Source organism: Phaethon aethereus, assembly GCF_964289735.1.
Source record: "Phaethon aethereus genome assembly, chromosome: 1".
Taxonomy (NCBI): domain Eukaryota; kingdom Metazoa; phylum Chordata; class Aves; order Phaethontiformes; family Phaethontidae; genus Phaethon; species Phaethon aethereus.
This window is the reverse complement of record NC_138575.1, coordinates 1,589,639-1,613,927: the sequence shown is the minus strand read 5'-3', so window position 1 is coordinate 1,613,927 and position 24,289 is coordinate 1,589,639. Positions and strand designations below refer to the sequence as shown.

General features: G+C 42.8%; 1 protein-coding gene across 1 annotated transcript; it reads left to right on the top strand.

Annotated features, from left to right (window-relative positions):
• Positions 1 to 1,614: 1,614 nt before the first annotated feature.
• On the top strand, positions 1,615 to 23,581 carry COPG2 (COPI coat complex subunit gamma 2; the record flags this gene model as incomplete). The annotated part of the gene is made up of 24 exons (XM_082001820.1): positions 1,615 to 1,651; positions 3,000 to 3,052; positions 3,808 to 3,888; positions 4,734 to 4,805; positions 5,977 to 6,056; positions 6,883 to 6,958; positions 7,388 to 7,480; positions 9,079 to 9,165; positions 10,228 to 10,385; positions 11,107 to 11,240; positions 11,956 to 12,023; positions 12,612 to 12,800; positions 13,686 to 13,781; positions 14,176 to 14,419; positions 16,152 to 16,227; positions 17,354 to 17,457; positions 18,359 to 18,484; positions 19,209 to 19,271; positions 19,395 to 19,534; positions 19,897 to 20,068; positions 20,991 to 21,088; positions 21,789 to 21,927; positions 22,336 to 22,434; positions 23,451 to 23,581. 24 exons carry the CDS (start codon positions 1,615 to 1,617, stop codon positions 23,579 to 23,581), a joined length of 2,616 nt encoding a protein of 871 aa, XP_081857946.1.
• Between the last annotated feature and the right edge of the window lie 708 nt (positions 23,582 to 24,289).

Genomic DNA, 24,289 nt, shown 5'->3' with positions numbered 1-24,289 from the left:
TGATAGTTTTGGAAAACACACTTGCATGCATTAGGATGGCTGCATTATTGCCTTCGCTATAGCCTCTTTGGTCTCCATTGCCTCCTGCCTTTAGCAGTTACTCTATTTGCTTTTACTTTCTCACAGAAACACCCTGCTCATCCACGCTTCCTCACTCCTGATACAAAATCTCTTTATGGTACCTTGAACAATTGCCAGGAGCTTCTCTCTTGTGTTAAGGTTAATGATTTCAACCTGCCTCAGTATATCTAATTTGGTTTCGTTATCCATTCTCTTCAAGGGTATTGCTCCCAAGAGTCAGATTCACTTTCCCTTGGTGAAGACACAACAGGAGCTGACAGAAACAAAGACAAGTTTTCCTGGGGAAGTGGCTGGGAAACATTTTATGTTGAAAAGTGTTATGAAACATTTATGCAGTTGAAAGCCCTTCCTTTCCTACATAATCCCTGCCAGAATGAACACTAACATGAATCTTGAGCTGTAACTTTAATCTGAGACTAAGGGACCCAGAGCAGGTAGCAAAGCTATGATCTCCCTCTTCTAACTGCAAGAAGAAAAGGAAGTTATTTGAGTGTTTTTCAATGGTGATTAAGATCCTCAAATAGTTTTTATTGATAAGAAAGAACGATCCTGCACAGATGTTTTAGCCCATGTATTTCCATGGCTTCTCATCCCCCTTTGCTGTCCATTCTCCTGGGCCACCATGCCTGGTTTTAGAACGGTGCTCAGGTGGGCTGTGATGGGAGTCTCCCCACAGTCTCTCCCCTGCACAGCGCAGGCATTTGACCCATGAATAAATCCCCCTCTCTGGAAGCAGCAGGGTAATACCTGGACTAGGGCACTTTGTAGCTGGAGAAGGGCACTTCAAGGGCTCCACTTCACCCTAAATCAACAGCCATTTCAGCAGTTGGGGTTGCCAGACACCAGAAAGTCTGCTTCAGCCCTGGTCCGTCGAGGAAAAGGACATGCTGGGCCCAAGTTCATGCAATCCCCACTTGCCTTTTTCTCCCTGACTCATGAAAGGGGCAGCTCATTTTGTTATTAGCATTATTTACCGCTGTTAAGTACTCAGAACCATAATCAAGTACGACAAAGCTATCCCTAGGACCTCAGGCTGCTTTCCTGGTGGCCTCCTCAGGGCGCAGCAGTGAGGCGCTGCCATTGCTGCCGAAATACCTCAGCGTCTGGGCAAAGGCGCCTCGCCCCCCACTTCTGAAGGGAGGTGGTGGCTGAAGCGTGCAGGGTTTTTTTTGCCAAAAGGCTCAGATGGTTTGCTTGCTTGCTTGCTTGCTTGCTTGCTTGCTTGCTTGCTTGCTTGCTTGTCTGCCCGTCAGTCAGTCAACCAGCCCGGGCTAAACATCCCCTCACAAAATGGCGGCGCGGCTCCTTTAAGAGGCGCCCTCAACCCGGCCTGGTTCAGCCCCGCCCCCTCAGCCGCGGGAGGGGGGCGTGGCTCGGAGAGACGGAAGTAACGCACAGCCCTCAGAGCGCTGGGGTTTGAGTGATAGTGCCGTAGCCCAATCACATGGCAAAGCGGGAGGCGGGGAGGCGGGCCTTCCGGCGGGAACTCCCGCGGCAGTGCGGCTCGAAGGGAGGGGGGCGAGCGTCGGCGACATGATTAAGAAGTTTGATAAGAAGGACGAGGAGTCCGGTACGGGGCTGGCGGCGGCGGTGCGGGGGAGGAAGCTGGGGGCGGGCTCAGGGGCGGGCGTGGCGGTACGGCCGTGAAGGGAGCGATCTTTAAGCTCCTAGCGCGCGCTGTGGTCTGCAGCCGTCGCTGAGGAAAGAGGCCCCACCTGCTCTCCGGTGCCCTGGCCTCCCCCGGCCTTCAAGATGATCTGCGGCCTGCAGGAATCCCCTCGGCCCCCCGAGGCCGCGCTTGGAAGGAACCGGTTGCCCGCAGCCCTGCGGGCTGCAGCTGGCGGCCTCTTCCCGCCCCCGCCGTGGTGAGGAGAAGCGGGGCTTGATCGGGGGCCGCTCCTTTGCTCGGTAGCGGGGCGGCAGCCGTCCCCACACGCAGGCTGGATCGTGTCAGGAGCGGTTGTGCTCAGTTACCTGACGGGCGGGATAAAAACCCATCGCATTAGGCGTAGATGTAAATGAAGCCGTCATCTGCACGTTTTCACTCCACAAAATCGTCTGGAAATTAAGTTCAGGTTGTCTGTAGTAACTGATGTCGTCTTGAATTTTCTATTGCTGCTGCTCAGAGGTCTTCTGAACCACAAGTTGTGCCCAGCTGGGTTGAGTTTCATTCCCAGTTTCCTTTTGCTTGGGATGTGAGAACTGAAGAATGAATGAACTGAAAATAAAAAATTACTGCTAGAGGGAATCAGTAGTAAGGGTTTGGATGGATTTACGTGTCTGTAATGGTGACTCTGAGAGGTGGTTTCACTGTATATGTGGATTTGAAAGCTGGTCTCCTCTGCGTGCTGCTGACAGAGAAGTGTCATCTCGAAAAAAATTAATTACTCTCAACGGCTGGATGTGGACTGTTAAAAAGCTGAGAAGTTACAGTATGGAGATAGCTTAGCATTAATTATTTAGTGATATGCTGTAGCCAGACTGTTTTTGGAGTTTGCTGAGTAGCCCATTTTAGTGGTGCATTGGTCGATATACTTCTATTTTAGATCCTGATCACCAGGTCTGTCCTGATACCTTCAGTGCTGAAGGAGCAAAAATAGAGGGACTAAGAAAAAGAAAAGCGTAAATAGATTTATGTAAAGGCAGTATTAAGGCAAATTTACTAGTAAACACCTTTTTTCTTCCTCGCCTTCCAGCTCTGTGGAAAGTGCCCCTTCCTTTTTTTCCCTGTAGCTCTGAATACACTACTTAAGAAAGTGGATTCAAAGCTGTTGATGAGGTACATCAGTTATTCCAAAAATGTCACTGTAGCATTGAAGTGTTTTTGTAAAGTTTAGAGGCTGTTCCTGCATGTTCGGTTCTGGGTTTTTTTGTGAAGAATGCATTTCCTTAACTGAGAGGCCTCTTTTGTTCCTCAGGTAGTGGCTCTAATCCTTTCCAACATTTGGAGAAGAGTGCTGTACTTCAGGAGGTATGAATAATCATCATATAATACCATTTAACTATCTCCCCCTCCCCCCCCGCCTTCAGGAAGTGTTAATAGCTTAAGCAAGTTTTACAGTGCAACTCTGGGGGAATGTGAACGGCTAAATTCATACAGTAAATTTAAAATCACAGTTTAAAATCACAGGGTCTGTAAATTACATCCTCTATGAGGGGTTTATGTGTAGTAATTAGATTATGTGTGGCTTCTGCCTCCAGTGTGGGCATGCGGGATCTCAGGGTGCTCTTTCTGAAGAGGTGGTCTGCCTGTTTTCCTACTCTCATTCAACATACTGGGCAACAGGTTTTCTTGCTTCTCTTCGTGTACTCCAAGAATGATTGCAAGTGATGAGGTGAACATGTGGTTAAATAATGGGGAATTTTGGTGGGTGCAAAGAGCTATAAGTAGGAACTTAATAATTTCAATTTTGTGTTCCTACAGGCTAATGCTAAGTAACTTTTGGGCTACAGAGAGTATGGAAGGTATTGAGTTGTTATGCTTTTATTTTAAAGTATTTTTGCTAGTTCCAGATTGTAAACCGAGTCATTGTCCTTTGTTCAGGTTGCCTGTCCAGTGAGCTAAACATGATGAGCTGAATGACAGGAATATGGTCGCTGGGATGAGTTTTTAGAATGAAAAAAGTTATAAGCTACTTGGTTACAAATTTATTTACTTTTTATGGTGAAAGAGAAATTATTATTGTTGGGTTACACTGTAATACAGTATTTATGCTGTGTTTGTAGGCACGTATCTTTAATGAGACTCCTATAAATCCACGAAGATGCCTGCACATCCTTACCAAGATCCTTTACTTGCTGAACCAGGTAACTGTTATCATTTTTCCCAGCCAGAATGCATATTCCTGAGGCTAATTTCTGATAATTTTCATTGTGAAATAAGTTTTATACCTCTTCCTGTCAGATTTGGGAGGTAGGTCTAAAGGAGGTCAGAAATGGAGTGTTTATGCTGTAGTGTTATGTTCTCCCCTTCTGACTTTGCCACTAAGGTGAGTAAGATGTGTGTCACTGAAGCTTTTAAGACTTTTTTTCTGAGTGCCAAGTGAGAGTTGCTGGTCGGTCTGTCATCACTGCAGCACTGTGCAATTAGAGAGCCACTTGTGTTTGCCTAGTTAAAGTAGGAATAACTGAGGTAAGGTAAGAACATAGGAAGTGATGAAGTGGAAGGTGTCTTTTTGGTCGGGGAGAAATTGGAAGTGTGATAAGGAAGGTATCCGCATAGATCAGGTTTCCTCCATGTCAGGCTGTATTTAACATAGAGCTATGATCAGTTAGGAGAGACCTATGCTGTTCAGTCTTAACTGGCACCAGTCATCTTTAAGCAGATCCCTTTAAGCAAGGGGAACCTTCTGGTTAACAAGCATGACACAAAACCAACTGCTGACACACTAATGTCGAAAGAGGGAACACAGGCTACTCATCAAACTATTCCACCACTGTGGATGGCATTTATATTGAAACTAAGTAGATAATAGTGGTATGTACTGACCAAGAAACACAAGGTGAGGGAGGGACCGTTTCTCACATGAGAAGAAGTCTAAAAAGAAAAGATTCTTCCTGTGTGAGTAGGTGTTAGAAGTGGGGGTTGAAAGGTGGAGGTGGCTAGATAATGACAGTGGTTTTTTTGCTTGCTGCTTTTATGCTACTTTCAGGGTGAACACTTTGGAACCACTGAAGCCACAGAAGCTTTCTTTGCAATGACCAGATTATTTCAATCAAATGATGTAAGTACCTAGTGTTTACTGCTTGCTGCCTCCCTGGTTTTGTCTGAATTTGCAGTAATTACAAAACAGTTGCATATTGGGAGGTGGGAGGAAGGTGAGGCAAGTACTTCCGAAAACAAGCTCTGCACACAAAGTACTTGCTGAAGGCAATTCATGGTTTGGAAACAAATGACTGAGTAATAACATGGTTACTTCTGCAGGTTGGTTTTGGTGGTAGGGTTTTTTCTGAGTTGAATTACTGTTGTAAAGAATGTGAATAGTGATAGAAAGCCTTAATATACAAATCAGTGTAATTTTATGACTGTTTTTTACACTTGCAAATAATCCCCATCTGCTTAACTCAAAATAGAATTTAAAAGTTGCCTGTAGATCCAATACTGCAGTTCTCTAGAACAACTTACTTTGTTCATGAATCAGCATAGAGTCAAGGGATGAGAACATCCTAAAAATGCTGGATTAAACGTTGGACTTTGCCCAATGTAAAGTCCTTCTCTGATCTCTTTTGCAGAGAGTGTAAGAACTCTGAGGAGTATGCTTTGTGTGATGGGTCTTGTTAATTTTTGTTAAAAATGAACTGGCACTTCAGGTTTTTAGAGATTTGGCTGAGGAAGGTTGCACATGTAACTGTTTAAAGATGGAGTGAAAATTTTGGAAGTACAGACTGTTTGACACCTTTCTCATATCTGCATTTTAGAAAGTAGGGTTTTTTTGAAAATGTAAATGTCATTTACTTTCAAAGAATTACAGTGTCAGTGCTCTTCGCATATTTCTGTTTTTCTTTTACAATAACAAATAGATCAGAAGAAGCTGTTTTTAAAGCTTTTAACTGATAATTGTGAGGCTTCTGCATACAGACATGATGTATCACTTCCTTCATAATCAACATGTGGGTTTCGTTTTTTTCAGTCTTATTTTACAAGGTACATATTTCTTACTCTTCTGGTTTGATTGATAACAGGGAGTAAGGCTGTTATCCAGCTATCAAACATGGCTTTACTTGTGTGCTTATAACTTTGTATAGAAGCAGGGAAGAGGGTGTTCTATTTAAAGTTTATTTAACTTTTAAAGTTAAATATTGTAACTCTTTAGTTTATAGAACTTTTAAAACTTCTAGAGTGTTTATTCATAATTGCTGTTGGCTTTAACGGTTTTCTGCAATACATTTTCACAGCAAACCCTTAGAAGAATGTGTTACCTTACTATCAAAGAGATGGCCAATATTTCTGAGGACGTCATCATTGTCACAAGCAGGTAGTAGAACCTACAGAAAACACAGTATCAGAGCTCTGAAACAAGTAGCAGCATCTTAATGTGTTTGTTTTTATCTGCTATCTTTTTCTTATAAAGGATACAGCAAGGGAAAACAAATTGTTCCATGACACAGGGTATGTGTCACCATATGAAATGTTAATTTCTTCCTACTGTGTTCTTAGGCTTTTATAAAAAAGCAAGAGGCTTGCCTACAGTTTATCAGTTGGTTGCTACTTTGTTTTCTTGTTTTGTTTTTTTAAATTATTAGTGCTTGATGGTTTTGTGAAAGCTTAGGCTGTGACTTCTGTTTCAGTTTGCTGTCAGAGCAGTTAGGGAAAAGCAGAGCAAAGATCAGTTCCGTCCACCAGCTGAACTACCAATTTTTTTTGACTACAGAGTAGACGTTACAGTTGTTGTGAGAGAAAAAATTGGATCTGTGGCATGTGCTAAGCAATTGCTTTATTTTATATATTTTTTAAAAATCCGTTCAGCAAACTGAACTTCACAATTATCTAACCCAAAATTTCATGTGGTAGAAAGAACACCACCACTAAGAAGGAGAATGGTGGACCTAAATAAACCAGGCCCGTGGCAAAGCAATATTATGGACTATGCATTTTGTAATGTTCTGTATTTCCACAGAATCTGATGTTAATAATTTTCAAATAGCTAATTATTAAGAAGTTGTTTCTAGCCAATACTGGAGCTTAGCAGTTATGTGGTAATAGCTGGAAGAACAGCTAAATGACATGAGGTGAATGTCATAAAAAGACCAAGACATCCAGATATTAAAGAAGTGTTAACAGGGTGTCTTTGATTATTTTAGTTTGACCAAAGACATGACAGGGAAGGAAGATGTATACCGAGGCCCAGCCATCAGAGCGCTCTGCAGGATCACTGATGTAAGTACAAATCGCATCACTGTTGTGGGAGAGATGAGTGTGTTTAAAATAGAAACACTGCTCCCTTGCAAGGTGTATTCTTATAGTAGTAATGGAACTGCTGCTTTAGGGAGGGCTGCTCTGAAGCTCTCTGCAGGTGTGAGGAACTCTGTGGAGCTGTAGCACTGTAAACGTGGAGTTAGAAGGCAGGAGCTTTGGAGCTCTGGTTTCTGATCTGAGATTGCTTTGCTGTAGACTTTGGTCATGTCAGTGAACCTTCAGCACTGGGCAGCTGATACTCATGTCTCCCTTGCAGAACTACGTGTTTTCAGAGTTAGTTCAAGACTTTTTCTGAGGGCCTTTTGAATATGCCGTGCATATATTTTTGCCTTATACTGCTTTTATGCTCTGCCTCCAGAGTATCAACACTTTTCTTTTTCCCTTTCATAGGGTACAATGTTACAAGCCATTGAGAGATACATGAAGCAAGCCATTGTGGACAAAGTTCCCAGTGTGTCTAGTTCTGCACTGGTGTCTTCCTTAGTAAGTAAAGCAGTAGATTATTGTAAATCTGTGCATTGTGTTGTGGTTGGGAAGGCTAGTCTGCTGCATTTGTAGCTCTGCCTGGCCTTTGTTTTGTTCTTTCTTCATCTCCATTTCCTTTGAGATAACCCTTCTCCATCTCCTCACTGGAAAATAAACAAAAAATAGTAGCGATGGAGTTTCCTTTGTCTCAAGCAGACTCTGTCTTCTCAAACTCCTTCCTTAGCATTCTCTTGCTTTAGACTACATCAGTCTTTTGTGTGCAAAGTGCTCAGTCATCTCTCTGTGCAGTTAGCGTAGAACGCTAATTTCTCTGGGGAGGGGCCTTGTTTGTTTTGAGAAGTCAAGCACACTGAGGACTGTGAAGGTGCTGATCAGTTTGGTGAGAGTAAGTAGAAACAACTTGTGCTGTGGAAGAACTAACACTGATGACTCTGAAAGAGCGTGTGAGTTCTGTAACAGGAACTAAAAGCAGTCTGCTCTGTGCTCTGCAAAAAACAAATCCATGAAATTGCTGCCCTGATAAGACTGCCATTCAAGATTATTTTTGCTAATATGTAGTAGGAGGGCTAGATGTGTTTTTCTCTCCCTTGTTTAGGAGAAAAGGCTGGAAAAGATCTTGTTAGGATAATGTTTTTATTAAAGAGAATACAAGTGAAAGCATGGTAGTCTGAGACTGAGATTGAGGAAAAACAGTGGTTTATAAGTGCATAGGATAAAGAGGCTGGCTGCATTCTTAAATCGAGAAGACAGAGCAGGAAGTAAGAGGTCCAGCTGATGAGGTGGAGTAGAACCTGTGTTAGGACCCCGAGGGTGCAAACAAAGCTGTATTAATGCTGACAGCTGAAGTCTTCCTACTGGACTAACCACAGGCAGGTGAATTGTCCTAGAATCACAGAATCACTAAGGTTGGAAAGGACCTTCAAGATCATCAAGTCCAACTGTTAACCCAAAGCCACCATGCCCCTAAGCTATGTCCCAAAGCACCACATCCACACATTTTTTGAACACTTCCAGAGATGGTGACTCCACCACCTCCCTGGGCAGCCTCTTCCAATGCTTGACCACCCTCTTGGTGAAGAAATTTTTCCTAATATCCAGTCTAAACCTCCCCTGGTGCAACTTGAGGCCATTTCCTCTCGTCCTATTGCTGGTTACCTGGGAGAAGAGACCAACCCCCACCTCACCACAACCCCCTTTCAGGTAGTTGTAGAGAGCGATAAGGGCTCCCCTCAGCCTCCTCTTCTTCAGACTGAACAACCCTAGTTCCCTCAGCCGCTCCTCATCAGACTTGTGCTCCAGACCCCTCACCAGCTTTGTTGGGCACGCTCCAGCACCTCAGCATCCTTCTTGTAGTATCGTCTTTTTGTCTTGTTTGAACATACACAAAAACTCACGGAGTTACTTTTCTCTTTGTGAAACAAGCACATCCATACAAACTATGTATTTGGGAGTTACTCTTTGTTACCTGTAGTATGCAGCAAAGCCCTAGATTGCCTCAAAGTCTTTAAATTTAAAAACTGAAAACAGGGCTTATGGTACTTCACTGTGCTTCTGATGTTAGTTTGTCTGCAGTCTCAATTTGTGGCTTCTTCCAGCATATGATGAAGATCAGTTATGATGTAGTCAAACGGTGGATCAACGAAGCTCAAGAAGCAGCTTCTAGTGACAACATCATGGTGCAGGTATGTTTGAGGGTGGTTGTCGCAGGAAGCTGTAAACACACTACAGAGTTTTAATGGTATTCTGTGAGTTCGTAAAATAACTTTAGAAAAAGTAACTGGTTTTCCTTTTGCCCTTATTCTTTTAAAAACAAGAATTGTGACTTGAGGGAAACAACTTGACTATCACAAGTTTCTCCATGATCCCAGTGGAAGATTCTTAATTGAGCTGGCTCTTTAGTGCAGTCCTCTGCCCTTTCCCTGCTAACCTTCTGATAGCTAGGATGCTGCTGACTGTTTCCCAGTAGTTGTTGCAGAAGAGCTTTGAATCTGAATTTTCAAAAAGCTTAAGAAATTATCTCACTGACTCTCAGAACACCAGCAGCTTTTGTCTTGGCCTTTGGAAAATTTGCCAGTTGCTACAGGACCACAGAGATTAGCCCAAATATCAGTAAGATGCCCATATTAGCAAAATCTTTGCATAAATATTCCAAACAACTGTGGAAATGAAAGTATTCTGTATGTTCAGTCAGTGTTACAGACTAATGATCAGAAACAAGTCTCTAAAATGAGCTTTGTTCTTGCGCAGTTAGCAGCTTCATTAAGCCTTACTGTGAATCAGTATTGTGGCAAAAAAACCTAAACCAATTTGGCAAGCAACTAGAAGTGTTCCTTTGTACTTTCACCGTAAATGCCTCGAGGATTTTTATAAGGTCAACTGTCACTTAAAGGCCTTGGGATATCCTGGATATTGAGTGTACTAGAAATGCAAATGTTATTGTGCAACATAATTTAGTAAGCTGAAGGCTTTGAAGTTCTGACATTTAATGGGGAGAAAAGGGAGTAAACTAACTTCATGGCTCTTTTGATCTTCAGAAATATGTTGAGGCTGTCTTATAGTGGACAGGAAGGGGAAGGAAGTACTGCAGATCTTTGTAACTTGTCAGGAAACTCCAATCATTTGAGCTTAGAAGGTATTTCTGCTAGGAAACAGTGATTATTAGCCCTCTTTTCTGTCTTACAGTCTGACTTTTCCAACTGCATTGTGTATTCAATACCTGCACACCTCTGTTTCTGATTTCCTAGTATCATGCTTTGGGGCTACTCTATCACCTTAGAAAAAATGATCGCCTTGCAGTTTCGAAGATGCTGAATAAGTTCACTAAATCTGGACTGAAATCCCAGTTTGCCTACTGCATGCTGATCCGAATTGCAAGCAAGCTCTTGAAGGAATCCGAAGAGGGGTGAGTAAGAGGCAGCATGTGAATTACAAAACTAATTATAGTTTGAGGTAAACAGTAGCTAGGAAATTCACATTTTTTTAAAGTTTGTGGAAATCTACATGCAGACAGAGAGAACTGTAGTGTTAAAAATAAATGGATAGAAGCAGAATGCTAGACTGAACTGAGTGTGAGTATTTGTGGCAGTTGTGTGGTGGGGTTTGATTTTTTTTTTTTAATTTTAGCACCACACCACCAAAACTCAGCTGAGAGCAGGATTAAAATTGCAGAATGCTCTCCAAGAGGTGGAATGTTTTGTACTTTGTCTAGTTAGATGCATTTCAAATGCAATAAGGATCTACTTATATTATGGGGATATAAATAGAAGGATCTCTCTTATTCTGATCTCGCACTAGCAGAGGAGAGTAGATCACCTAAGAAGTTCACCTCCTAATGAAATTCTTCTATCAGTGGAAATTTCTGTTAGTGGTGTGTGATATGTGATTAACAGTGAAATATTTATTTCTAGAACGCAGCATTTCTAGCTTGAAGATGATAATGCGAAGACAACTAGAGTAACAGTAAATAGGAAGTTTAGAGCTCAAGTATGAGTTGAGCAATCTGGCGGTGTAGGAAACATGAAAGCCAGCGTGTTTGCTGTGCTTTCTGTCAAGTTCTCAGAAATGCAGGCTAAGCGGTTTGTACGTAATTCAGCATTATACTGTGAAATGTCTTCTGTGTGTAGGCATGAAAGTCCACTGTTTGACTTCATTGAGAGCTGTCTGCGGAATAAGCATGAAATGGTTATTTACGAAGCTGCTTCTGCAATCATCCATCTCCCAAACTGCACAGCCAGGGAGCTGGCACCGGCTGTTTCAGGTTGGTCATAGTCCTGTGTACTGCAGATGCAGCTGGAAGAAAGGGTGGTAAAGCATGTCAGAGAGAGCACAGAGTAACTGAAATACTGGACTCAGAACCTGAATTTTCTTACTGTCCCCAAGTTAGAGGGCTTTTGGATGAGAAGCAGCTTGGTTCCTTTTTCCCATTTCATCCACAGCTCTAGAGAATGGGCAGTAGTGGTGGCACCGGGTGATACTTGCCTCTTTCCAGCTGCAGGAAGTTGGGGTGGGAGGGAAAGTAGAGGAGAACTTGATAGCACAGATGTGCCACAGATGACTACACAAACCACCTATTATTGATACAAGTTGAAAAACAGGAGGCTTTTTTTCAACTTGCTTGTGAAGCTGGTGCTAAATTGTGAATAGAGCTACATGAATGCTTAGCAGCACGTAGTTTGATGGGGATACATTAGGCATTCCTCTCTATTCCCTTTCCTTGAAAGAGACTGTATCTGGCTTTCTGCTGTGGTGCATTCTGACTAAACTATTTGCACCTCTCAGTATCAACGTGCTGGCACAAGGCGGTTTCCCTTTCCTCATTTTGTGTGTCGTGAGGGGTCTCACCTTCTGCTCCCCAGACATTACAGGTGCCTAGAGTTGCAATAACTCGGAGCTGGTTTTTGTTAAACAGTCTCTACTCTGTAACATTTTGTTGCAAGTTATTTCTCTTGATTATTTTTTCTTTTTATTTTCAGTGCTGCAGCTTTTCTGTAGTTCTCCCAAACCTGTCTTGAGATATGCAGCTGTACGGACCCTTAATAAAGTGAGTGCTTCTAAAACCTTCTAAACAAACATAAATCTCTGAGCACCAGAGGAAGACAGACTTCAGTGCTTAATGGTGTGTTACCTAAAGTAGACGACTGCTCTTGTGATTACTGTATTTGGAAATATTCTGTGCTGGAGAATTGGCTTTTCCATGCCAAATCTCCTGATGTGACAGAAATTTTTCCTGCACTCAAGCTATGTTTGCTCATTTCTGGACCACAGAGCTATAACAAGCTGTAGTTTGATAATCTGTGAGCTCTCAGCTGTAAGGAAGCAGAGTCTCAGATATTTAATACTACAAAAAGTGTGACTAGGATGTGTGTGAAGGAAATAACATTCTGATATCAAAGCTGCATGCTGCAACAGAAGCAGTTTGTGTTCTGTGCTGTCAAATCCATGCTGACGCAAAAGAACCTGAGCTTTGATTGCATCCTGCCAGCAGTCATATGATGCAGGTTTAGTTGCAATCCTTGTGGAACAACACAGTGCTTGAAAAAAATACAGGGTTTAATCCTTGCCCCATCAAAAGCTTTGAACTGTAGGATGTTTTTGCCTCCATATAATTTTGGAATCGCTTCCTTCACAGGTGGCCATGAAGCATCCATCTGCAGTCACTGCCTGCAACCTGGACCTGGAAAACCTCATCACTGACTCCAACCGCAGTATCGCTACCCTCGCCATCACCACCCTGCTGAAGACAGGGAGTGAGAGCAGTGTAGACAGGCTTATGAAACAGATCTCTTCCTTCGTGTCAGAAATATCAGATGAGTTTAAGGTGTGGCATTGGAGGCCTCTGCTCTTTCCAGCTGCAGGTTTTTCTCCCATTCTTGTTTTTATGAAGCTTTTCCCATTTGTTAATCCTTCAGTGACTTAGTCTGATAGAGCAAAGCCAGCTTGAAATTCAGAAGGTGTAGTCCTCTGCTTTCCAGCTTAAATATACTGTGTTATTTCCTCCCACCACTTCAAGAAAGTATGAATGTCATTTGGATTCCTGGCTCCTGTGCAGTATCTTGCAAAACGTTGTACTGCCTTCTGGTTGCCTCTTTGGAGAGGAAGAGGGATTTTAACTGTTCTGATTAAGTCTATGTCACTTCAGTCTGATACATAGCTAGGAAATAGTGTGAACTGTAAATTTCAACCTAATTTGTCAAGTTTAGTCAGCATGAACTCAGGTATAACTTGGTTAAAGATGGTAGTTCACTTGTACCCATCCATTTTACACCATGGAGTTGCCTTGAGGTGCATAGCATGTCTCTACAAAGTCAATGTTGACTGGTGTACAGTGGTCTTAAGTTCTTGGTTTTTATAAGAAAAGGAAATAAGTATTAGATAAATTTAGAATTGCAAAGAGCCTTAATGACGAAATTTAACTAGTTAAGCTAGAATTAGGTCAAGATCATCACTGGGCAGAGGAAGTGAGGGGAAGCTTTTGAATTAATGTAGTCCATCCTAAATTACAGTCCTTCTAGCAGAGCCAGGTCTTGTAGCATGCTAGCACAAGGTTGTTAACACATTTATGCTGAGAGTCTACCACCTCATTTTTATCCTTCTTGTACATGAATTTAATCTGTCAAGGTGACAACTTGAGATAGTGAGAAGTTTGTATTCTTCATAGAAAAATAAATGCACGTGGCTAACATTCTTCTCTGTTGTTTTGCAGGTAGTGGTAGTACAGGCTATCAGTGCTTTGTGCCAGAAATACCCTCGGAAACACAGCGTCATGATGACCTTCCTCTCCAATATGCTCAGGGATGATGTATGTTCAAAACTTCCCTTGTGTAGTTATTGGCAGGTAGCTCCGATAGACGGTATGAAGGGTCTCTTCTGTTTTATGTCAGTGGGTACACAGCAATGATGGGGCCTGACTGATTACCGAGACCTTGTTTATCTTGTGGTTCGGACCTGTCTGAAATGTGCTTATGAATTGGAGCTGGTACATCAAAACCTGATCTGAAGAGATGTTCAGATGATGTGTCTTTATGGTCAGGGAGGACTGGGGAGAACCTGTTAGGTCATCCAGCATGCCTTCTCTTTTCTCTTTATGTAGAAATGCTTGTTTCTCTCAATGGAGAGGTGTAATTGAAGTGTGAGAATTCAGTGTGGTCTGAGCTCTCCCTGCCAGGTCAGTGCCCTTGATTTCCTTTTCCCAGGGTGGCTTTGAGTACAAGCGAGCCATTGTGGACTGTATAATCAGCATCATTGAGGAGAATCCTGAGAGTAAGGAATCGGGCTTGGCTCACCTCTGCGAGTTCATAGAAGACTGCGAACATACTGTCCTGGCCACAAAGATCCTGCACCTGCTGGGGAAAGAGGGGCCGAGGACTCCATCCCCGTCCAAGTACATCCGCTTCATATTCAACAGGGTGGTGCTGGAGAACGAGGCTGTGAGGGCTGGTGAGTTCAGCTCAAATGCTTGACTGTGGTGTCTGAGCTCTGCTAGAAATCTCGGGGCTGAAACTAGGTTTTGGGGGTGGGAGGCAGTGGTTACTCCACAGGCACTGTGAAGAGCTGGCTCTTACATGCATCAGCTGTGAAGTTTAAACTGCAGTGCATTTAAACCTCTCATATCATCTTAGTGTCAGCACTTGGTCCTCCTGCTTTGCAGAACATAAGCAATATATTAGCTGCTAGTCCCTTCTTTAAATGTCTCCCAAAAGTCAAGAGAGAATACATGAGGAGGGGATGCTGCTACTTCCCTAAGCTGCATAATTGTCTGCTATAGACTGTCATCTTTTTCTACGGAAATCTCCTTCCCACAAGATCAGTATTCCTCCTTGGATGCGTGTTGCAGACTGATACTTCCTTCCTGCAGAGTCTTTACAAGAAACCCTTTAGTGTTCAGCCTTTTTTCACACTTGGGACTTTGCACTGCAGGGATATCAGCATCGGCTTGATCTCCTGCGTCTTAGGAGAGGAAGTACTACTGGACGAGAGGAAGCAAAATGGGCTTGCAAATACAGTGTGGTCCAGATTACATTTGATATTTGGTGACAGCTCTTTTCGTTATCCTAATTCTGATGTAGGACCGCATGAGAAGCATCCCTCAGAGAGCATACTCTCTAGAAACTTCATTGTTGTAAAAATACAAATTCTTTTTTAACCACCAAGGCCATAAAGCTTGTACATCCTTACAGAGCTTTCTCTTCTTTCTATATGTGGAATTTCTTCAAGCTGATGCTGAGCTGAAATTAGATTAGTTTGGACAGGCAGCTCTAAGTGGTTGTTGAGGGGTTTCAGCTCCTTGTGAAGTCATTGGATGCAGCCTGGCCCTGGTTATCACTGGATGCATGTCACCCCTGTGTGTGAAAAAGATTTATCTGAGGGTGGGAGCTACAGCTGAGGCAGAGGGATCAACAACTGGAATGAGCCATGGAGCTTGAACTAACCTTATCAGTTAGAGAGTTCTCTCGGAACAGAATTGAAGGTCTGTTAAGCTCATCTTGTTCTGTTATTCCCTGACACAAAACCCTCTGGACCTGTTGGAGCGGGTCCAGACAGGGACCACGAAAATGATCTGAAGGCTGGAACAGCTCTGCTGTGAGGACAGGCTGAGAGAGTTGGGGGTGTTCAGCCTGGAGAAGAGAAGGCTCCGGGGACACCTTACTGCACCTGCCAGGGCTGAAAGGGGGCTTGGAAGAAAGGTGGGGACTTTTTAGCAGGACCTGTAGCGATAGGACAAGGGGTAATGGTTTTAAATTGAAAGAGAGTAGATTAGACTAGATTTAAGGAAGACGTTTTTGACACTGAGGGTGGTGAAACCCTGTCCCAGGTTGCCCAGAGAGGTGGTCGATGCCCCATCCCTGGAAACATCCCAGGTCAGGTTGGACGGGGCTCTGAGCAACCTGCTCTAGTTGCAGATGTCCCTGCTTATTGCAGGAGGGTTGGACTAGATGGCCTTGAAAGGTCCCTTCCGACCCAAACTATTCCATGATTCGGTTTCCTTTTGAAAATATGGAAACAGTTTCGTCTTTCCATAACACTAAAACTTTTATGGTGTCCAAGTGAAAACCTGTGTAAATTGGAACCTCGGGACAACAGTATGCACAGTGCTTGGAATCGTGACTGCAAGAATGTGTCTGCATATAGCTTGAGCACACATCTGACATCTCCCTGTTTTCTTCTCTAGCCGCTGTAAGTGCGCTAGCAAAGTTTGGTGCCCAGAATGAGAATCTTCTTCCGAGCATCTTGGTGCTTTTGCAGAGGTGAGTGGGTATGGCTGTGCGTGTGCTGAACTTGTTGGTGATGCTGGGTGGTCTGGCTCCACAGAGAAACAAGCTAAGACCAGGTCAGAACTTGCACCAGGGTTGTCACAACATACCGGCAGAGGAGTTGGGAGATGGCTGTCCTCCACCCTTCCTTCCTGGCTGGGGGCAGCACAGCACTGCTGGAGATAAGCAAATGAAAGATGTGTGATTAGTAAGGAAAACATCTGATAGTAATCTGGTCTGAGAACCTTCCTCACTGGGTAATAAATCTACAGTGGTTTAGTGTATGTGTACCTTTTTTCGTCCCTTGAAGCAAGAAAGTGTATTTCCATGTTACTCCTAAATAACTTTCATATATGGCTGGGTAGTGATCTCAGGAGTTCCCATTTCACAGGTTTGTGTCTCTTAAGACCACTCAGCCTTTTTAAATTGTCTGTACCATAAAGATCATGTTCTTTATTTGTATAGCACTATAGTGTAAACCCATGCCATGACTGGCTTCTGTGGTGTGAGGGATAATTCAAATTATGAAGTGCTTCAGGCAGAAGGCAACCTCAGTGGAGGTGCAAGTGAATTACAACTGCAAGAAGTGACTTGAGCAAGGTGGGGAGGGAAGGAAGTTGCCAGGAGAGAATCTCTCTTTATCTACCACCTGCTATAATTGAAAATGCTAGGTGAATACTTGAGCACACAACCATTTTCTCAGTTTGAAATAGAAAGCACCTTTAACATGTTTATTTTCGTAATCTATCTATTTTTTTTGGTTTTGTTCTATTGTGAAAGAATGCTGTTTAAAAAAAAAGTGCAACCACATGGTGCTCATCAGAATTATTAGCCATAAAATGCAAGTGTGTATTTTATAATCTAGCAAGCGTGCATGGTGTTAACAATTCACATACATGTCTCCTTTAATCTTAGTTTTCTGATACGACACTTGCATATAAACTTCATGTTAAACTTCAACTCCTATGTTGTATGAACATTTTTTTTTGCATAATTTGAAAATCTCTTGAGGGAACTCAGACTGTCATTGCAGTATTGGGTCAAAGCTGGTCAGTGCCATTTTTAGCTCAGCTCTCACAATGTCCTGAGCTTACTGCTGTCCTCTTGTTCCCCAAAACAGGTGCATGATGGACAGCGATGACGAAGTTCGGGACAGAGCAACATTCTACTTGAATGTACTGCAACAGAGGCAGATAGCACTGAATGCTGCCTATATTTTTAATGGTCAGTGATGGAAAGGAAAGAAGCCTGAGCTGTTATTTCACAATTTCACATTCTGTATTATGGGTGGGCTTTGTTGCTGTGAGAGTAGTTTTCTGTAATGTAACTTGGATCAGAATAACTCGAAAGGATAGAACTGCGTGTTTTTTCAGGCCCTAATGCTTTCCTGTGAAGTACTTGTGATAACTGACAATGGCAGATTTAACAAAATAAGGGAAGGATTGTCTAGGAAATGGAGTAAGAGTATGGATTGGGCTTTTTTCATCACTGCCTGTTCCTTCACTTTGGGACAATTTTCTTAACCTCTATCTTCTTCACCACAAAATGAGGATGGCGTACCTTTTTGCCAGGGTTGGTTATAAAAATGTTTTACGGTCTGTACTTGAAAGCTCATGCAAGCAGAGTACTTAACATTTAAGACTATTGCAAGATTACTTTTCTTGCATGAACTGTTTAGACTGCAGTATTCTCTAGAATGGCAACTTTCTGTATCCTATTCAGAGCAGGGTTTTTTTATTCTGTGCAGTATCTTGAAGTACTTAGTGTATGTTTTGTGTTTACTGAGAAGTGAAATGCTTTTGCCAGCTTTTTATTAGCCAAAGTCCAAACCGTATCTATGTAGCTGTAAACCCTAGATTCTTCACAAGAATTTTTCTCTGCAGCCTGAGCCAATGGACAGGCTACAGAGAAGAGCTCTTTAAATAATCTTCCTTGTTTACATCTCAAGAGGGAGGTAACTGAGACACAGGTAAGCTTTTCAGACTGGCATCTTGTTGCTTTTGCTGCAGTGGGCAATCCAAAACTCAGGCTGTTCATTTGTGAGCCCTATATCATAGTGCGTATAGGCCTCTGACAGTTCCTGCTATTAAAACTGAATTTTTCTGCCTGTGCTTCTACTTTGCAGGGTTGACCGTCTCGGTTCCTGGGATGGAGAAGGCGCTGCACCAATATACACTGGAGCCTTCTGACAAACCTTTTGATATGAAAACAGTTCCACTGGCTACTGCATCAATCTTTGAACAGAAAGCAGGTAACACTTGGGTTTCATTTAAATAGGCTGTAGGCAAGGCTATAAGCATTCAGGTTGCTGTAATGATACTTGATGTCTGTAAACTGGCTGCTGCCCTAGTAGGGTCAGGCCAAGACCAGAGGTGGCTCAGCTGAATGCCATGCGGGTTATAGTGTCACTGGCTTTGCAGAATCAAGCCTGTCTGATCTTTACAGATAAAGGAGGATGGCACCTCTTCCAAAGGAGTATGGTTTGGCAAGAATGTCATTATTCATTCTGCTAATCTTGTCATCAGAGAGGAGTTTGTATGTAATTAGAATTTATTAGTTCATAGATGTTTGAAAAAAGTCCCTTCCAGAAGTGCTTAGTCACTTCACTGGCTTTCTTCCATGTTCTTGCACAATTCTTGCATTTTGGCTTTGCACAATCTTTTAAGAAAAGGTTTGGGGATTTTTTTTTTGGGGGGGGGGAAGGGGCCTTTCTCCTCCTTCTTCCAGCTTTTTTGCTGGCTATCCTGGACTGAAGTGTGGTTTCTTCATCATTACTTAAACATCTCTCCTCTCTTTACAATCCAGTATTGCCTCAGGGAAGAGATATTTCAGTGTGTGTGTGAGAAACCAGCAATGGTTTGCAGCAGAATATGTGAAACGCTACAGGTTAAGGAATTTCTCCTGGAAGTATAACGGCATTCAAAACTCCTTCATGGTGTAGCTGACGGCACAATATCTTTGCTTTTTTTCTTCAGAGATTGCCCTAGTGACCAGCAAGCCTGAGAAAGTTGCTCCTTCACGTCAGGATATATTTCAAGGTATGAGAGAAGATCAGTGGGTCTCCAGGGCTTGAGGTGTTGGGAGGATCAGCACAGGTCAGACAGGAGCAATGAACGAGCCTGTCACCAGGTGTCTTTCATCTTCATTCCCTTTCTGCGCAGAACAACTGGCAGCCATTCCAGAGTTTAAGAACTTGGGTCCGTTATTCAAGTCTTCGGAACCAGTGCAGCTCACGGAAGCAGAAACGGAGTATTTTATTCGTTGTATTAAACACGTGTTCACAAATCACATTGTTTTCCAGGTAAGAGAAGTTACATGCTTTTGCCAGGGTGCAGTAGGAGTTGGCCCGTAATGATGCCTGGTGTAGCATAAACGGTGTTGTTGCTGTGCCCTGGAGAGGACAGCTTCTCTCTTAAGGGAGTTGCAAGGCAGAGTTAAGAGGGTCTGTGCTGCTTGCCTCAACGATCAAAAAAGGATGGGGGTTATGATGCCATCTGTTAAAGAATTGTAGTAAATTGGAGAGAAAAGCTGTTCAGCAAGAACGGCAGGCTTGATCAAAGATGCAGGATGTCTGCTGTATGCTGCGGAGCTGATTTGGGGAAAAATTCTTGATTAGAAATGTTTCTTCTATGTTCAAGTCCTTTTCAAATTATTTTTCTGCAGTTTGATTGCACAAACACGTTAAATGATCAGCTATTAGAGAGAGTCACTGTGCAGATGGAGCCATCGGACGCTTACGATGTCATCTGTTGCATCCCAGTGCCCAGCCTGGCTTACAACCAGCCAGGCATGTGTTACACCCTTGTCCAGATTCCTCAGGATGATCCCACTGCAGGTATCTACTGAAAGGGAGTAGTTCTGCATGACAAATCCCTCCAAAGAGGTTTTTGGAGAACACAAAATAAAATGTTTAGGGTGTAGGATCTGGTGTGTGCATACTGAGATTCTAGCACTATTTCTTTCTCAAGTCACGTGCTGGTTTTTTATGTAGAACCTGTGTTGTGCAAAATAGTATATACGCTTTTTACAAAATAGTATTCACATTTTTTAAATAATCAGTGGTATTGGATGATTAAAAATGGGTTGTTAAAGAGGATTGGAGAGCATGCAGGTAATAGAGCAAACTGAATTTACTACCTTGAATCAATGAAAGGAGCACATTTGAAAACATGAATGTTTGTTGATAGTATTCAAGAACAGAATCAGTAAAAGGAAAATGCAAATAGAAAAAACATTAGTAGCTTGGGCCTCTACATATATGACTAAGGCAACTTTTCCTCTCTTTAGAGAATTAGAAACAACTATGAAATGTAAGAATGAGAGATTTTCTTGGGCATAAAACTTCCCTTTCTTACTTCTGTTATTCACACTTAAAAGAAACGCCATTGGATTTGCAGTTGGTTTAACATGACTCAGCTCATCAACAGGGTGGATTTTTTGGTTATTGTTTTAATACCAGGGAAGATTATAACTAGTCTGAATTGCCTGAACTGTGGATTTGGATCATAAACTCTTGCAGAGTGTCTCCTGGTGCCTGTGGCCCTGGCATACTCCTCTTCTGAGACCCTCCTTTGGCCTTCATCTTAAAGTCGGGGGGAAATTTTATATGAAGTTGAAAAGTGCTCTGACCATGGCCGTGTCTGTATCTTCTGAGACAAAGCTAATGCACATTCTTTCTGGTCTCTCTTTGGGAAGCGAGGGCTCAAGCAGAGGAAACTGCAGCACTAAACTATACAGGCTTTTTCTCTCCTTCCCAGTTGCTTGTACTTTCAGTTGCACAATGAAGTTCACTGTTCGAGACTGTGACCCAAACACAGGCGTGCCAGAAGATGATGGCTATGATGATGAATATGTGGTAAGTTCAGGACTTGTTTTTTGTTTTTTTTCCCTTGTCACTAATTCTGAATACATGTGGCCATTGGGCTGACAGTTTCCTTTCAGATCTGAAGCCAGTAGGGGAGAAGGCCTGTCTGAAAAGCCATTTGCAAAATATGTCAGCTTGTTATTTTAGATGCTTCCCCAAAACCTTGCTTCTGCCAATAGTTTACTTTTAGTGCCCTGTGGGGACATACAGGAAGAAAGGAATAACTTCCACTGTCTTTTTTCAGAACTGTGGCCCAATCTCTTTTTCCACCCCAAGTATTTGCACTTCTGTTTATTGTGTTCATGTTATCAATCCTTGAAATTAAAGTCAAATCTCAGGAAAGTGCCTGTCTTTTGGGCTTGGAGGAAGTAAAAGCTCCTTCTGGATTCTGAGAAAGCCTCTCTCCTCAGATGCCCAGTAAGAGCTAGAATGGGCTTTGACTCTGAAAGTGGTTGGCCCATTTTCAGCTCACCTTTAGTGTCACAGATGTTTTTGTGCGAATCTTTTTAAGCTTTACAGATGACCACCATAAGTGATCACTGTTATTACGTGCTTTTCTTGAAATTAAAGCCAGGCATGCCAAAGTTGTCTTGGCAAAATGCTGCTGCCTCTCTTTGTCTTTCTTTCCCTTTCTAAGATTAGGATCATTTCTGTAACTGGCAGCTGAAAATCTCCCTTGCTTTTCTGTCAGTTGGAAGATTTGGAGGTGACTGTGTCTGATCACATTCAGAAGGTTTTAAAGCCTAACTTTGCAGCTGCTTGGGAAGAAGTGGGAGATGACTTTGAGAAAGAAGAAACCTTTGCACTTAGTTCGATTAAAACCCTTGACGGTGAGATAATCTCTCCCCTTTTATTGGTGGCCCACATAGTAATCCTGGTAAATCTGCCGTGCTGGGGATATATTTAGTGTGGTAGGAGGAGAATTTGGTGCCTTCCAATGTGATGTTACTTCTCAATAGCAAGGCTTTGTGTTGCAATGTTGGGATTATAGTGAGTGGAAGTCTGGCAGTGCTCTCTTGCTTGGGGCTGGTTGAAGGGAGGGGTGCATTCCTAGGCTGTTAAAACAGCAGAAGGGACATGGCAAGGTAGGTGTGTTGGTGGGGCTGCAACCAAGATAATGAATGGAAATGGTTAAGCCACATGGGTGCTCAGAGAATGTTCTTTAATTGCAAACTAGTTCTCACAGAAAGCTTGGCACCAACCTGGGGGTAATTTTCTTCTTCAATCTCTGAATGCAGAAGCTGTCAATAACATCATCAAGTTCTTGGGCATGCAGCCCTGTGAGAGATCAGATAAAGTGCCAGAGAACAAAAATTCTCACACGCTCTACTTAGCTGGTAAGTATTCATGCTGTTGAACTCGATGTTTCCATGTCCCCACTGATTTTTACTAAATGAAGGGAAATTGGTTAGGAGATTCTGCTCTTATTTCGAGAGCTTTTTTTTCTCTGTAGGAAGCTGAAGTAAACCAGCAAGTTGAATGCAGCTGGTGCTAACTTGGAGCCTGCTGTGGCGGGTGTACTCAGGGTAGGCCCTGTGTCTCTTGGAATGGAGGTACTCTACCTATGGCAATGGTAGTGAATCCTTTGAATGAAGAACTTCCAGAGCAGACACCTAACAATTCCTTGCCTGTTGTTATCTCAGGGGGGTTCCTAGGACCATCGTGTTTTCAAGTTCCTGTCACTAAAGACACATCCTGAATTGGCCTGCACTACCCATATCTTCCTGTTTGGTGACTGTGGTCCAAGCTTACAGTTTTGTGCAATCGGTGGAAGTGAAGCACTCTACAAAACTTTGTTACAGTTATTAAAACAAAAATGCAATGAACATGACAGAAGGGTCAGATCTCAATTTATTTCAGGGGCAGAATTGGTAACTCCAGGTCTGTCTGCGTAGTGATGTTGAAGTGGGACTGAAGATGGCTCATCCTACAGTCTGAATTGCCTCCAGGAGCACCACTTCCAAGCCCTCTAGTAGAAGCATAGGAGGACTATTCCTCCCTTAACTGAGCCAATTGACTCTGCCTTCATGGCAGAATTACAGTATGTGTTGCCTTCTCAAACCAGAAGTGAGTTTCAGCTACCTACTTTCTGGTTTCTACCTATTTAAATCACCCTAGCCCTCCAGCAGCACTTGTTGACTGTTTAATTCGGACAGTGTCTGTAACCTTCAGTCTTGGCCTTGAGAGCTTAGGGGAGTTGGGGGTTTGGGGTTTTTTTTTGTCATTTCCCCGTTTTCTGCATCTGGCCATAGAGTGAATCAGTCTTGCACTCACCAAGTTGTTGGCTCCTGGGTTAGGACTACATCACTGAGCCTGTCTTGCAGTAATCTCTGAAATGTTGCTTTGTCCCTAGGTGTATACAGAGGCAGCTGCGATGTGCTGGTAAGGTCCAGGCTTGCGCTAGGAGATGGCGTGACCATGCAGGTGACGGTTAGGAGCAAGGAAGAAACACCCGTAGATGTCATTCTGGCTTCTGTAGGCTGAGTGTTACAGCACATCGACTGTGGTGGAAACCTCCTTTGCAAGCACCGGTTGCGTATTTACTGGATATCAAGCAGCCTGTCTGTCCTTCTGCATGTAGTTTTTATTCCTCAATTTGGTAAATATTTTCTATGATGTTACAGTAGTGGCAATAGCGGCTGGCTGGTACTAAGCCTCTCCCGTGTCCCCTCGTTGTCACTTACACATTCCTGTCTAATTTATTACATCTCTGGCCACTTGCAGTAGAGTGGGGAAGATAAAAGATGCAGGTGGTAAAAAAATGGAATCAGACTTTTGTCAAAACTGATTTTTATTAACAGAAAATAAACGCTGGTCCAAGTGGTGGAATTCATTTCAATTACTGTTAATAAAATAGAAATTTCTTGTTCTAACTCTGACTGCTTCAGTACAGAAAAAGTAGCCCATAATGGCTGTTTACTCAGCAGAAGCCCCTTATTTTCCTAAAGGGATGCTGTTAAATTTCAAACATAAGCAGTTAAAAACCACGCAAAACCTGCAGAGCCTGCCAACCCATCAATTTACAATTTCTTGATGATTGTCTCCTCTGTTCCACACAGAAAAATCATTGTACAGAGAGAGAGAGATTAATCTTCACCTATCAAGGCATATTCAATTCTCTGAGCCTTACGTCAGATAATGTTTAACAGTGCAGCCTTTTCTGGGGCTCAAGGATGTGAAACCTGTATCAAA